The sequence below is a fragment of the Macaca thibetana genome, chromosome 1 (assembly GCF_024542745.1).
Source record: "Macaca thibetana thibetana isolate TM-01 chromosome 1, ASM2454274v1, whole genome shotgun sequence".
Classification (NCBI taxonomy): Eukaryota; Metazoa; Chordata; class Mammalia; order Primates; family Cercopithecidae; genus Macaca; species Macaca thibetana.
In genome coordinates, this window is record NC_065578.1 from 25,235,220 (window position 1) to 25,249,076 (window position 13,857).

A 13,857-nucleotide genomic window follows, 5' to 3' on the forward strand; every position below is an offset into this window, starting at 1 on the left:
ATTGTGGTGTGTGCCTGTAGCCCTAGCTACCTTGGAGGCTAAGGTGGGAGGATCACTTGAGCCCAGGCTGCAATGAACTATGATCATGTCACTGCACTTCAGCCTGAGTGACAGAGAGATCTTATCATTAAAAAAAGGTACTATTATTTTTTGAGACAGAGTCTCGCTCTGTCGCCCAGGCTGGAGTGCAGTGGCGCGATCTCAGCCCACTGCAACCTCCTCCTCCCAGGTTCAAGCAATTCTCCTGCCTCAGCCTCCTGAGTAACTGGGATTACAGGCATGTGCCACCATGCCCAGCTAACTTTTGTATTTTTGGTTGAGACTGGGTTTCATCATGTTGGCCAGGCTGGTCTCAAACTCCTGACCTCAAGTGATCCACCCGCCTCGGCCTCCCAAAGTGCTGGGATTACATGCGTGAGCCACCACACCCGGCCTTATTTTTGTTTTTATTAAAAACTTTTTTTAGGCCGGGCACAGTGGCTCACACCTGTAATCCCAGCACTTTGGGAGGCCGAGGCAGGATTATCACCTGAGGTCAGGAGTTCGAGACCAGCCTGAACAACATGATGAAACCCAGTCTCTACTAAAAATAAAAATATTAGCCCGGCATGGTGGTGGGCACCTGTAATCCCAGCTACTTGGGAAGCTGAGACAGAAGAATCGCTTGAACCCGGGGGGCGGTGATTGCAGTGAGCCGAGATCGCGCCACTGTACTCCAGCCTGGGCAACAGAGCAAGACTCTGTCTCAAAAAAAAAAAAAAAAAAGTAAATAAATGGAGCCCCTTGGGCTCCATTAGGGACTTGGGCTTTACAATGCACTCTTCCCTCAGTTCTGTCCTCTGTGATTATTTCCCTACTGAAGGTTAAGAAACCGAGGGTCAGGCCGGGCGCGGTGGCTCACGCCTGTAATCCCAGCACTTTGGGAGGCCGAGGCGGGCGGATCACAAGGTCAGGAGATCGAGACCACGGTGAAACCCCGTCTCTACTAAAAATACAAAAAATTAGCCGGGCGCGGTTGTGGGCGCCTGTAGTCCCAGCTACTCGGGAGGCTGAGGCAGGAGAATGGCGTGAACCCGAGAGGCGGAGCTTGCAGTGAGCCGAGATCGCGCCACTGCACTCCAGCCTGGGTGACAGAGCGAGACTCCGTCTCAAAAAAAAAAAAAAAAAAAAAAAAGAAACCGAGGGTCAGAGGAGAGGAGTGACTGGCCCAGGATGACGCAGCTATGAGGTTGTCAAGCAGGGATTTAAATTTCCATCTTCTGAATTCATATCCAGGCATCCTCCCTCCTACCTCAGGCCATGGCGCTCGGGCATGTCCAGCTGCTCCTGTGATCGTCCTCAGCAGAGCATGTCTCACCCTCTGTCCTGGAGGGGTGGGGCCTGGGTCTTGTTTCTTTTCTGACTCTTCCTTAATCTCTCTGGGTCTCCATAGCCTCCCTTACTAAATGTAGGATAATATCAACACCTGCTGAAGAAAACCTTCTAAGCTTCTGCTATCACTTGAATATTCGTCCCCTCCAAAACTCGAAACTTAATCCCCGGTGTGGTAATATTGAGAGGTGGGGCCTCTAAGCAGTGATTAGGTTATGAGGGCTCTGCCTTATGAATGGATTAATACATTCATGGATTAATAGATTAATGGTTTAATGGATTAATGGGTGATTGTGGGAGTAGGACTAGGGGCTTCTTTTTTCTTTCTTTTTTTTTGAGACAGGATTTTGCTCTGTTGCCCAGGCTGGAGTGCAGTGGCACAATCTCAGCTTACTGCAACCTCTGCCTCCTGGGCCCAACAGTCCTCCCACCTCAGCCCCCCGAGTAGCTGGGACTACAAGCGTGCACCACCATGTCTGGCTAATTTTTGTATTTTTTGTAGAGATGGAGTTTCACTATGTTGCCCAGGCTGGTCTCAAACTCCTGAGTCCAAGAGATCTGCCCGCCCCCGCCTCCCACAGTGCTGGGATTACAGGTGTGAGCCACTGTGCCTGACCGTACCAGTGGTTTTATAGGAAAAGGAAGGGAGACCTGAACTAGCACGTCAGCCCCACTGCCGTGTGATGCTCTGAGCCCCCTGGGGACTCTGCAGAGAATCACCAACAAAGTTCTCAACAGATGCACCCCCTTGACCTTGGGCTTCCAGGTTCAGGTATTCCATTATAAGCAACAGAAAACAGACTAAGCTCCCTAGGAACTCTCAGGTGAATTTCTCTGTTTTAATAGTTACAACAACAACAACAACAACAACAACAGCCATTTGAGGAGGGCTTACTCTGCCAAACACCTTGCTGAGTGCTTTACATTCATTGTCCCATTGAAGCCTCAGAAGAATCCCACAAGCTTGAGACCTCATAAAGAATATTTTTTTTTTTTTTTGAGACGGAGTCTCGCTCTGTCGCCCAGGCTGGAGTCCAGTGGCCGGATCTCAGCTCACTGCAAGCTCGGCCTCCCGGGTTCACGCCATTCTCCTGCCTCAGCCTCCCAAATAGCTGGGACTACAGGCGCCTGCCACCTCGCCCGGCTAGTTTTTTGTATTTTTTAGTAGAGACGGGGTTTCACCGTGTTAGCCAGGATGGTCTCGATCTCCTGACCTCGTGATCCACCCGTCTCGGCCTCCCAAAGTGCTGGGATTACAGGCTTAAGCCACCGCGCCCGGCCAAGAATAAATTATTAATAAATTAGATCATACATTCCCATTTTGCAGATGAGATTTTTTTTAATGCTCAGAGAGGTTAAGAAACTTGTCCAAAGTCACAGAATAGCCAAATCAAAACTTGAACCCCAACCCTAAGTGCTTACCCACCATACCAAACTCCCTAATATATGTATCCTATAACTGAGTCTCTGGTTTGGGGGTTTACATTTACAGGGAGCCACATCAGTGCTGGAGGGCCTCTCCACCCCCACTCCCTGACTCCCAAGCTACACTGACCAGGGCAATCCTATTCTTAGACCCCACGAACCCCAGAGAGGTCAGCCTGTCCAGCCCCAGTCTTTGGGCCTTCTCCATGAGGTACCCCCCAGAGACCCCACTCGGGGCGGGAAATGGGCCCACTGCCCCCACTCCCCTCCCCCATTTCCCATTGTCCTCCTTCCTGAAAAGCTGGTGGAATTCAGAACTTTGACCCTTCCCTGTGGCCCCAGCAGTGACTCAGGTTTTATGAGGGGCAGAGATGAAAGAGACTGAGGCCCTGGGAAGCCTGACCTGACTCCAGGACCGCTGGTGGCTATGACAGTGTCAGGGACAGGGTTCCTGGAGGGGGGGACCCTGGAAGGTGGAGGAGTTAGATAGAGCCCTGGTCCTTTTCCCAGGCCAGGGCTTCCTGAGAGCAGGACATAGCCAGACACCAAAGGCTCTGGATTTTAGCCTCTCACTGAGGCCCCAACCCACTCCTCGGTCCCCATTAGGGAGCTCCCTTTTTCCTCATGCAACCCCTGCACTCCTCGCTGGGACTCCTCCCAAATGAAGTTTGATGCCCTCGCTGAGCCCCTCCTAAGCCCCTGTCCATCTGCTTCCCACTCTCTGAGCTTCCTTGTCCCTGATGGTGCTTATAGTAAGTGGCAAAGCCTGAGCTCTAACTCATTCATTCATTCAATTACTCACTCATTCAATGCTAATTGCGTCACGGGATGTGCTAGGCCTTGGCTAGACTCAACCAGAGCCAACTTTCTCATGAAGGGTGGCATATTAAGAAACTAGGGGCCAAGGAATTAGACATAAAAACAGGGACATTTGGCCGGGCGCGGTGGCTCAAGCCTGTAATCCCAGCACTTTGGGAGGCTGAGACGGGCGGATCACGAGGTCAGGAGATCGAGACCGTCCTGGCTAACCCGGTGAAACCCCGTCTCTACTAAAAAATACAGAAAACTAGCCTGGTGAGGTGGCGGGCGCCTGTAGTCCCAGCTACTCGGGAGGCTGAGGCAGGAGAATGGCGTGAACCCGGGAGGCGGAGCTTGCACTCCAGCCTGGGTGACAGAGCGAGACTCCGTCTTAAAAAAAAAAAAAAAAAAGACATTTGGAAAGCGCCATAGGCATCAGGAAAGCGACAGGAGAGCAATGTTAAAGGAAGCAGTCAATCATCAGTTCAGATATTGTCAATGACCTCCTACTAATCAGAATTTAACATCTTTCTCAACCAGCCCAACCCCTGGACAACACCCTTGATAGCCAGTCATTCCACAAGCATGTGGTCATTGGCTTCTGCCTGCATACCTCCAGGGACAGGGAGGTCACCACTTGACAGTTCACCTGCCCCGTCCCTGAACAGTCATGACTGCTAGAATGTCCTTCAGACTCTGCTGGAATGTGCCTGCCTATAGATGCCCCCTTTCGTCCTTGCTCTGAAGACATACCCCAATACAATGACCCAGGATGCCTCTCCTGGGCCAGCAGAAGGGCCCATTCCCAGAGCCCTTTCTTCTGCAGGGCCCCAGACCAGAAGTGGATTTGTTGGCAGCGTGACCTGTGACCTCCAAACAAGGCGTGTGGAGCTGGGAAGGGAGAGGCTGAGGAGGGAATGGGGGGAGTGTGGGAAAGAGCCTTGTCTAACCCAACAAGTCCTGGGTTCTCCCCACTTACCTGTGAGTCACCCCCAAACTAGGCCAAACCAGTCCACAGGCCCACATGCAGGCAAACACATGCTGTGCCACACAGACGCAGTCACAGACACCCAGAAAGATACCAACACAGACCCACAATCACACAGGTACAAAGATACATCTAGACGCCTACAAAAACACACACAGAGACACACACACAAATACACACTCACCCAAGAAATACAAACACACACAAGCACTCAGAGCCACAAGAGACACACAAATCATGTACACACAGACAAACACAGACACAATGACACACACGTGCACACATTCACAATACACACACAGTCAATTCACAGCCACAAGCTCTCTTCTCCTTGAAATTCACCTACCCCTGAACGTGGACACATATGCTTGGATGCTCAAGTATCTTACACATTCCCACTGGCAGTCCCAGCTATGTCCCCCTTCTTCCCCACTCCCATATTTGCCAATCTTGGCCCAGAGAACCTTCTCCCAGGAAGGGGACATAGAAGGATGATGTTTCTGGAGGTCACCTCCTCCCCACTCTAAGTGAGCCCCAGCCTCCCACCTGAGTCTGTCATTATCCACCTGGGCCCAAAATAGCAAGGTAGTGGCAGATAGAAACCACATCCCCCCAGCTAACCCTACTTCTCTTTCCCGTCCCCCTCTCCAAGGTAGCCTCCTCCACTCACCTTCCCTTTCTCTGTAGCCCTTCTTTCCCAGCCCCTGACTTCTGGGGCATCCAAGCAGGTCTCAGAGCCAGCCTGGGTCCTACATCTCCCTCTTCCTTGGCACGGAACCAGTCACACTGACCCCTGCTTGGAGGACCCCAGCATCCTTGATTCTGCCTCTGCTACCACAACACTGCCCAATCCAGCGCCATGGGAGCCCAGAAAACCCTGGAGCCCACACAGCAACCGCACCCAACCCTCCACTCTCTGCACAGGGCCAAAGAGGCTTCTTCCAGGCAGGATGGAGTGGTGGTTAGGGCATAGGCACTGGAGTTATAGAAACCGAAGTTCAGATTCTAGCTCCTTCACTTTCTAGTTGACTTTGAGCAAGTGACTTAACCTTTCGGAGCCTCCTAGAATTAGGTGGCAGGGGTTGGGATTAGTCCCTACTTCATGTGGTGGTGGGGAAGATTAAATAAAAGTATGCTTAGAAGGCTGGGCATGGTGGCTCATGCTTGTAATCCCAGCACTTTGGGAGGCCAAGGCAGGCAGATCATGAGGTCAGGAGATCGAGACCATCCTGGCTAACATGATGAAACCCCGTCTCTACTAAAAATACAAAAAATTAGCCGGCGTAGTGGTGGGCGTCTGTAGTCCCAGCTACTCGGGAGGCTGAGGCAGGAGAATGGCGTGAACCCAGGAGGCAGACCTTGCAGTGAGCCAAGATCGTGCCACTGCACTCCAGCCTGGACTACAGAGCGAGACTCCATCTCAAATATATATATATTTATATATACATATGCTTAGAAAACAAATTTGCAAATGACAGCCACCCCATCATTCTTAAGCCCCCTTCAAAACCCCATCCCAGGCTCATTTCCTCTTCAGGGTCATCCCTGGGAGGTTCCATGTTCATCCCTCCTTGATGAGTTTTGGGGGACACATCCTTCCACCTCTGCGCCCCCCAGGCAGATTTAGGAGAGTCATTTCAACACAAATAAAACCAAGCTTGGGAAACTCGACGCCTGCTCCTTTGGCTTCCAGCACAGAGCCAGGTGGGGTAATTATTGCTGTCACTGAGAGGTAATTAATAAGCATCCCTGCTATTTTGGCACCCCCAGTCTCTGGAGTTCAAAGTATATTCCTGTAACCACCTCCTCCTTCCTCATTTTCAGCTACCAAATCCTCTCAACAACTCAAGGCCCCGAGAGGTTAAGCATCTCTCCCCGGACACCCAGCACCTAGGCCAGGTGCCTATTCCCAGGCTGGGTCTCTGGCCTCCTGAACAGAACTGGGGAGTGGTGAGTGCTGCGGAGAAGGCGACCCCCCTTCCTGCCCATCCTCTCCCTGACAGGCTTTCCCCTTCCTCAGATGGACAGTGAGGGTGAGCAGCAGTGGGTTCCAGGAGGTAGCCTGTGGGCAAAGGGAGGGAGAGGAAGGAAGGGTTGGAGCAGGGAGGGAAGGCAGAGTCAGCTCAGGGTCCTGAATGAATGGGCGTAGAGCTGGAGAGGCTCAGGGAATAGGCAAAGTCTCAAGATAGGGCAGCCAGGCCAGTCTCCCCCAGTCTCCCCTCCCATCTCCCAACAGAGACCGACCACTACTCACAGTCTGTGTGGGGACCCAGGTGTCCCGCCAGCCTGGAGCTCCTGCTGCTGGGCCGTGCTCCCCTGATGCGACTGGGCTCTCAGCTGGGGTTCCTGGAGCGGGGCCGGCTGGCACCCCGTGATGGGGCGGGGCCCATGGGGAGGCTCCCACCAGCCCTCGGATTCCTCAGGGCCGCAGGGGTGTGGAGCTGGTTGGGCCGGTTCTTTACCCTCCTCCCCAGGTGCTTGCCTGTGCCCCAGCAGTGTGACAGTGATGTAGTAGCGGGTCCTCCTGGAAGAGGGACGCGTGTGTAGGGTCTGGGCAGGCTCTGGCAAGGCAGTCCCTGGGGTGGCAGGCTCGCCCTTTGTCCCCTCTGCCCCGAGGAAGGATGCAGGGTGGGGCAGCAGGGGTGCGTCTTCCAGGTTGCTGGGTGGCTCAGGCCTCAGAGGGACCTCTGGGGCTATGGGTGGAGACTGCTGACAGGTGCAGCCTGAGGGTCCCTGCTCCCCATGTTCAGGAGTAGGCTCTGGGTATGTGGGGTGCCTGGCACGAGCAGGTTCTCCTGAGGCCACTTCCAAGGCCAGGCTCTCAGGCCCCACGGAGGCACAGCTGGCCAGGTCGAAGGCGCTGCCTACCGCTGGCCTCTGTAGGCGCCCGAGGCACTGAGCAGGACCCCCCGAGATTCCTTGTTGCTTCCAAATCCAGAGATCACCATGGCCTCCTACATGGATGTCCCATTCTGAGCAGCTCTGGGCTTGGGCCTGGGCGAAAACAGAGACAGACATTGAGAGAGGCAGGGGCACAGTGACAGCTCCCCTTGCCCTCCAGGCACCCCTGGTACCTGGTACCTTCCCTGTCACAGGGAAGCTGAACAGGGCCCTGACACCAAGGTAAGTTGCCCTAGGGAGAGGCTGCTAAAGCCACCAGAGCTAGACAAAGGGACAGAGCTCTGGGAAGGCCCTTCAGCATTTAACTCCCCACTTCCCATTGTACATAAGAGGAAAGCGGGGCCCAAAGAAGGCGACGACATGACTAAGATCACACAGCAAGCCAGTGAGGGCTCCCAACTCTCAGGTGCCGCACTCTCTACCAGGTGACAAGGCACCCAGGGCCTGGCCGGCCATGCCTCCCAAAGGCTGGGGACCCCAGCTTCCTTGCAGTCCTGAGGTGCTTCCTCACCCTGGGGCTGAGAGCTGGGCGGGCAGGCCTGCCTCATGTGCCCATGGCCTCCACCCACTCCAGGCTAACAGAGAGACTGCGGCCACCTCTCTTGTACCCTCCCAGCTTAAGACAGCACGCCTGGGAGGATGTACCTGGGACGTAAGGGAGCCAGGGAAGAAGGTTCCCCTGAAATGGGACAACATCTGACCTCTTCTGCTCTCTTCCCCTGGGGTCCAGCCTGGCTGTGGGGATAAGAGGAGAGGGCTCAGCACCCCAGACCCAGATAGACACTGGCCCCAAAACCACCCATTTTAAAAGATGGGCTGTGTCCTTGGCAACAGAGGAGGTCAAAATTCCTCCGAGCAGGGGTCCTTGCTGCCAAATGCCTCAATCTACTCATCTATGAAACAGACACAGCCTCTCATTCCCCAGGGGCTGACCACCTCAAGAGGCAAGAGCACAGTGATGAACCTGGAGGCTTGGATCGAGGCAACCTGGGCTTGAAGCCCAGCCCTGCTGCTTCCTATAATAGCTGCAATACCGTTTGCATTTCAGTTTCCTCATGTGGAAAATGGGTGTGATAATAACAGTACCTGCCTCCTGAGAGTGTGGTACAGATGGTACAAGATAGTCCATGCAGAGGGCCCAACACATAACAAGTAGGCAATTAAACACTGGCAATTGGCCGGGCGCGGTGGCTCAAGCCTGTAATCCCAGCACTTTGGGAGGCCGAGGCGGGCGGATCACAAGGTCAGGAGATCGAGACCACAGTGAAACCCCGTCTCTACTAAAAATACAAAAATTAGCCGGGCGCGGTGGCGGGCGCCTGTAGTCCCAGCTACTCAGGAGGCTGAGGCAGGAGAATGGCGGGAACCCGGGAGGCGGAGCTTGCAGTGAGCCGAGATCGCGCCACTGCACTCCAGCCTGGGCAACAGCGTGAGACTCCGTCTCAAAAAAAAAAAAAAAAAAAAAAAAAAAAAACAAAAAAAAAAAAACACTGGCAATTACTCATGGTATTCAAGACCCAAGAGAGACACATGGCTGCTTAAGCCACCTCCAGAGGAGGCAGGCCTCACTCCTCCAAGGGAAGAACACTTTCACTGTTCAATTCAGGGCTCAGGTCCCCACTGCAGATGAGGAAGCTGTGGCAGGAGGTTAAGCCACTAGCCCAGCCTCACCCCTGAGGGGCCATGCCAGGAAGTGGGGAAAAGGGACCAAAGATGGAAGGCAGTCAGGCCAAACAAGAGAATGGAGAGAAGTGAGGCCCCTCTGCCCCTACATCCCTCCCCAGAAGATCCCAGCTTTAGGAAGTCACATTTCCTGAAAGTCCAGGCCCCAACCATGCAGGATGTCCCATATCCATTACTTTATCTCCCGCAACAGCTTTGAGAGTGGAGCATTATTGTCCCCATTTTGCAGAAGAGAACACTGAGGTTTCAAGGAGGAGAGCGATCTGCCCAGGGTCACATGGTGGATCAGTGGCAGAGGGAGGACTGGAGCTCCAGTTGTCTGACTTGTCAGTCCGGGTTCTCACAACCTGCTCAGCCCTCCCAGAGCTCCTGCCCTCCCCCACTCCCCACTCCCCTTTGGATTTTCTCCTACCTTGAGGCTGACATTGCTGGTGGTAACCTGGGCTAGGTCAGAGCAGCTCCGGCCATCCCAACGCCTGGGAAGGAAGCACAGGGGGAAGAGAATGAAGTAGTTTCCTCCTGTGCCAACACTGTCACCCCCAGTCTGGACCCAGGAGTCCTCTCCCCCAACCTTTTTTTTTTTTTTTTTTTTTTGAGACGGAGTCTCACTCTGTCACCCAGGCTGGAGTGCAGTGGCTGGATCTCAGCTCACTGCAAGCTCCGCCTCCCGAGTTACGCCATTCTCCTGCCTCAGCCTCCCGAGTAGCTGGGACTACAGACGCCTGCCACCTCGCCCGGCTAGTTTTTTTTTGTTTTTTTTTTTTTGTATTTTTTTAGTAGAGACAGGGTTTCACCGTGTTAGCCAGGATGGTCTCTATCTCCTGACCTTGTGATCCGCCTGTCTCGGCCTCCCAAAGTGCTGGGATTACAGACTTGAGCCACCACGCCCGGCCTCCCCCAACCTTTTTTCAGGGCCCACAGCACAGCAGAATGAACTCCTAACACATTTTGGGGAAGGTCTATGTGGCAGCCTCCTCTCTGTTCCCTCTCCCAGCTGTCCACTTTACCCCCAGATGCAAAGAAAGAGACAGGAATGGGCTCGGTTGCAAAATGGGGACTGGGCCTGTTATGGGACTGGAATACAGAGAAAGACAGTGCCCCGATAATGCAAAAGTTGGCCGTTTGCTGAGGTCCTCCTGTGTGCCAGGCTTGGCACTAGGCATTGTGCCTACATGATCTCCCCTAAGCCTCACAGTAATCCTAGAAGGTAGATATTAGTGCCCCCTGTTTTTCGGATACAGAAAGTGAGGCCCAGAGAGGTGAAATGACTTGCTTAGACTCCACTCCAAAGGTTGGCTGGACACCACGGCATGAATGGGGGCCAGGTGGGAAAGTGCCTTGGCTCCTCCTCTGCGCACTCTATACCCCCAGCAATCAGCAGGGGTCAGAGGCCCCTGCCTCGGTACCAGGGTCCCATTCCCAGGGCTGGTGAGAACGGAGAGCAAGTGTAGCATGGCCAAGAATCATCACTCTGTCTGCAGAGAGCCTGAGCAACCCCTCCCGGCCCTGCCCACCTCTGACTCATTTGCACCTCCAAGTCCAGAGAGGGAGGGGCAGTGCCGCCTGGGCCTATAGGGCAGGCTTCTGCCAGACAGGGTAAAGGGGGAGGGCGTGTCTTCCAGGCGGGGGCGGGCAGGGCACTGGCAGGGTGTGGACACCCCGGGGCACCCAGGCTTCCAGGCATAGGGTGGCTAGGCCCTCTCCTCTCTCTTTAGGGTGAGAGAGCAGTACAAATCCCTGCCCTCATTTTGCCCCCACCACACCCCCACTCCCCCTGGCGCAGGCTGAAGACAACTGTGCCATGATAAGATCAGAACAAATTGCCGGGTAACTGGGCAGACACACAAACACCCACGCATGAGAGCACACCCCATGCTCTTCACGGATGTAGGGCCGGTGAGCTGCGGGGCTCTCGGATTCTCAATACTGCCTTCCCTGCCTTTCGACCTGGCCTTCCACAGGTTTTTAAAGTTTAAAAAACTTTAAACAGAAGTTTTTCCTTCTGTTTAAAACATTTTAAAGTTTTGGCCGGGCGCGGTGGCTCAAGCCTGTAATCCCAGCACTTTGGGAGGCTGAGATGGGCGGACCACGAGGTCAGGAGATCGAGACGATCCTGGCTAACACGATGAAACCCCGTCTCTACTAAAAAATACAAAAAACTAGCTGGGTGAGGTGGCGAGCGCCTGTAGTCCCAGCTACTTGGGAGGCTGAGGCAGGAGAATGGCGTAAACCCGGGAGGCCACCCCAGCCTGGGCGACAAAGCGAGACTCCGTCTCAAAAAAAAAAAAAAAAAAAAACCTTTTAAAGTTTTAAAGGGGCACAAGGGGCCAGGCGTGGTGGCTTATGCCTGTAATCCCAACATTTTGGGAGGCCGAGGCGGGTGGATCACGAGGTCAAGAGTTCGAGACCAGCCTGTTCAATATGGTGAAACCTTGTCTTTACTAAAAATACAAAAATTAGCTGGGTATGGAGGCACGCACTTGTAGTCCCAGCTACTCAAGAGGCTGAGGTAGGAGGATTGCTTGAACCTGGGAGGCAGAGGCTGCAGTGAGCCGAGATCATACCACTGCACTCCAGCCTGAGTGACAGAGTGAGACTCCATCTCAAAAACAAAACAAAATGAAAAAAGAGGGCCCAGGCCTGGTAGCTCACACCCATAATCCCAACACATTGGGAGGCCAAGCCAAATCACTTGAGCTCAGGAGTTTGAGACCAGGCTGGGCAACATAGCCAAATTCCAACTCCACAAAAAATGAAAAGATCGGGTGGACGTGGTGGCGTGTTCCTAGCTACTTGGGAGGCTGAGGCAGGAGGAGTTTGAGGATGCAGTGTCCTATGATGGTGATACTGCATTCCAGCCTGGGTGACAGAGCAAGACCTGATTCTATTAAAAAAAAAAAAAATTAAAAAAATCAAAATAAAAGAGAGCCGGGTGCAGCGGCTCACACCTGTAATCCCAGCACTTTGGGAGGCTGAAGCGGGCAGACTGCTTGAGTCCAGGAGTTCAAGATCAGCCTGGGGAACATGGTGAAACCTTATCTCTACAAAAAATCAGCCAAGCATGGTGGCATGTGCCTGTAGTCCCAGCTACTCAGAAGGCTAAGGTGGGAGGATCACCTGAGCCTGGGGAGGTCGAGGCTGAGATGTGATAGTGCCACTGCACTCCAGCTGGGGCAACAAACAGAGCAAGATTCCATCTCAAAAAACAAATAAGTAAATACATAAAAGACATAAGAGCACAGGGAACGTTCCACATTAACATCCAAAATCGTGGTACCTTGATACATATATTTTTATGCTTCAAGATACTCATGCACACTTATTTGATCAACTACAACACTCACTCACACACACACACACACACAAAACCCCTCAGACATCAGCTACCAGTGCGCAGGCTCAGGGAGGTAAAGCAATCTGCTCAGGGTCATATAACCAGTGGCACCTACAGCTGGGAGCTAGGCCCCCTGGCTTGCAGTCTGGCAGTCTCTGCAGGCAACAGAGCTTCAGAAATATGGGCTCTGGAGTCAGACTGCCGAAGCCTGTGTCCCGGCTACACCACATCCCAGCTGTGTGACTTTGGGCAGGTGATGTGACCTTTCTGAACCTCCATTTCCGTATCTGAATCATGCAGAATACCTGCTTCATAGGGCTGCTGTGAGGATTACGTGAGATAATCCAGGTGAAGTATGAAGCATGTGGCAAATAAAGGCTTATTGTTGTTACAATCTAGAGCTATCTCCGGGGTGGGGACGATGGAAAAACCTCTCCGTGGCATCTAAGGGCAAATGCAGTACAGTCTCAGATGGAACCTGTCAGGTTCATGACAAAGGGATATGAAGATCAGCTGTGATGTGAGAATCAAAGTCCACAGGGGAGGAACTTTGCCCTTAAACTGTCTCTGCCTGCCTGACTTAGGAAATTGTCCACGTAGGTTGTAAAGTTTTAAAAGAGCACAGGGGCCATTCCACATTCACATCCAAAATCGTGGTACATTAACACACACACGTATATATATATATATATTTTTTAGACAGTGTCTCGCTCTGTCGCCAGGCTAGAGTGCAGTGGCTTGATCTCGGCTCACTGCAACCACCGCCTCCCGGGCTCAAGCGGTTCTCCTGCCTCTGCCTCCCGAGTAGCTGGGACTACAGGAGCCTGCCACCACCCCCGGCTAATTTTTGTATTTTCAGTAGAAACGGGGTTTCACCATGTTGGTTGGCCAGGATGGTCTGGATCTCTTGACCTCGTGATCCGCCCGCCTCAGACTCCCAAGACACACATATTTTTATGCTTCGAGAGATACACATACACGCTTATTTGATCACTACACTCTCTCTGTCTCTCTTTGACTGACACACACACACACACACACACACACACACACACACACGGTCTAGGGCCCATGGGCGCCCCACTCGGCCTTTCTCCATTTCCCCTCACCTATCCCGAGATGTGGTCTCCGAGGTCTCTTTCCCGCTGTGCTCCCTCCGGACCCCTAACCCAGCCAAAAAGCCGGCCAGGCAGGCCCCCGGGCCTCCGCACCGCTCGGCCATGGCGAATGAAAGACCCGGGGCTCGGCCGTCGGAGCACCTGACCGCCGGGGCTACCCGCATCCGCTGCATTTGCGGAGAAATGCCTCCTCTGGCCCGCCCCCCTGAGCAAACAGCGGCCCCACCCGCAGCCCATGC

At 53.5% G+C, this 13,857-nt stretch overlaps 1 protein-coding gene across 2 annotated transcripts; it reads right to left on the bottom strand.

Moving 5' to 3' along the window:
- Window positions 1-6,562: 6,562 nt before the first annotated feature.
- On the bottom strand, window positions 6,563-13,772 carry LOC126955520 (proline-rich protein 2-like). 2 transcript variants are annotated; one of them, XM_050792215.1, is made up of 4 exons: window positions 13,610-13,772; window positions 9,579-9,642; window positions 8,129-8,218; window positions 6,563-7,576 (listed from the first exon to the last, which is right to left on the bottom strand). In XM_050792215.1, exons 1-4 carry the CDS (start codon window positions 13,720-13,722, stop codon window positions 6,833-6,835), a joined length of 1,011 nt encoding a protein of 336 aa, XP_050648172.1. In that variant the 5' UTR covers window positions 13,723-13,772; the 3' UTR covers window positions 6,563-6,832. The 2 variants fall into 2 exon arrangements, with proteins under 2 accessions (XP_050648172.1, XP_050648180.1); XM_050792223.1 differs by lacking the exon at window positions 8,129-8,218.
- Between the last annotated feature and the right edge of the window lie 85 nt (window positions 13,773-13,857).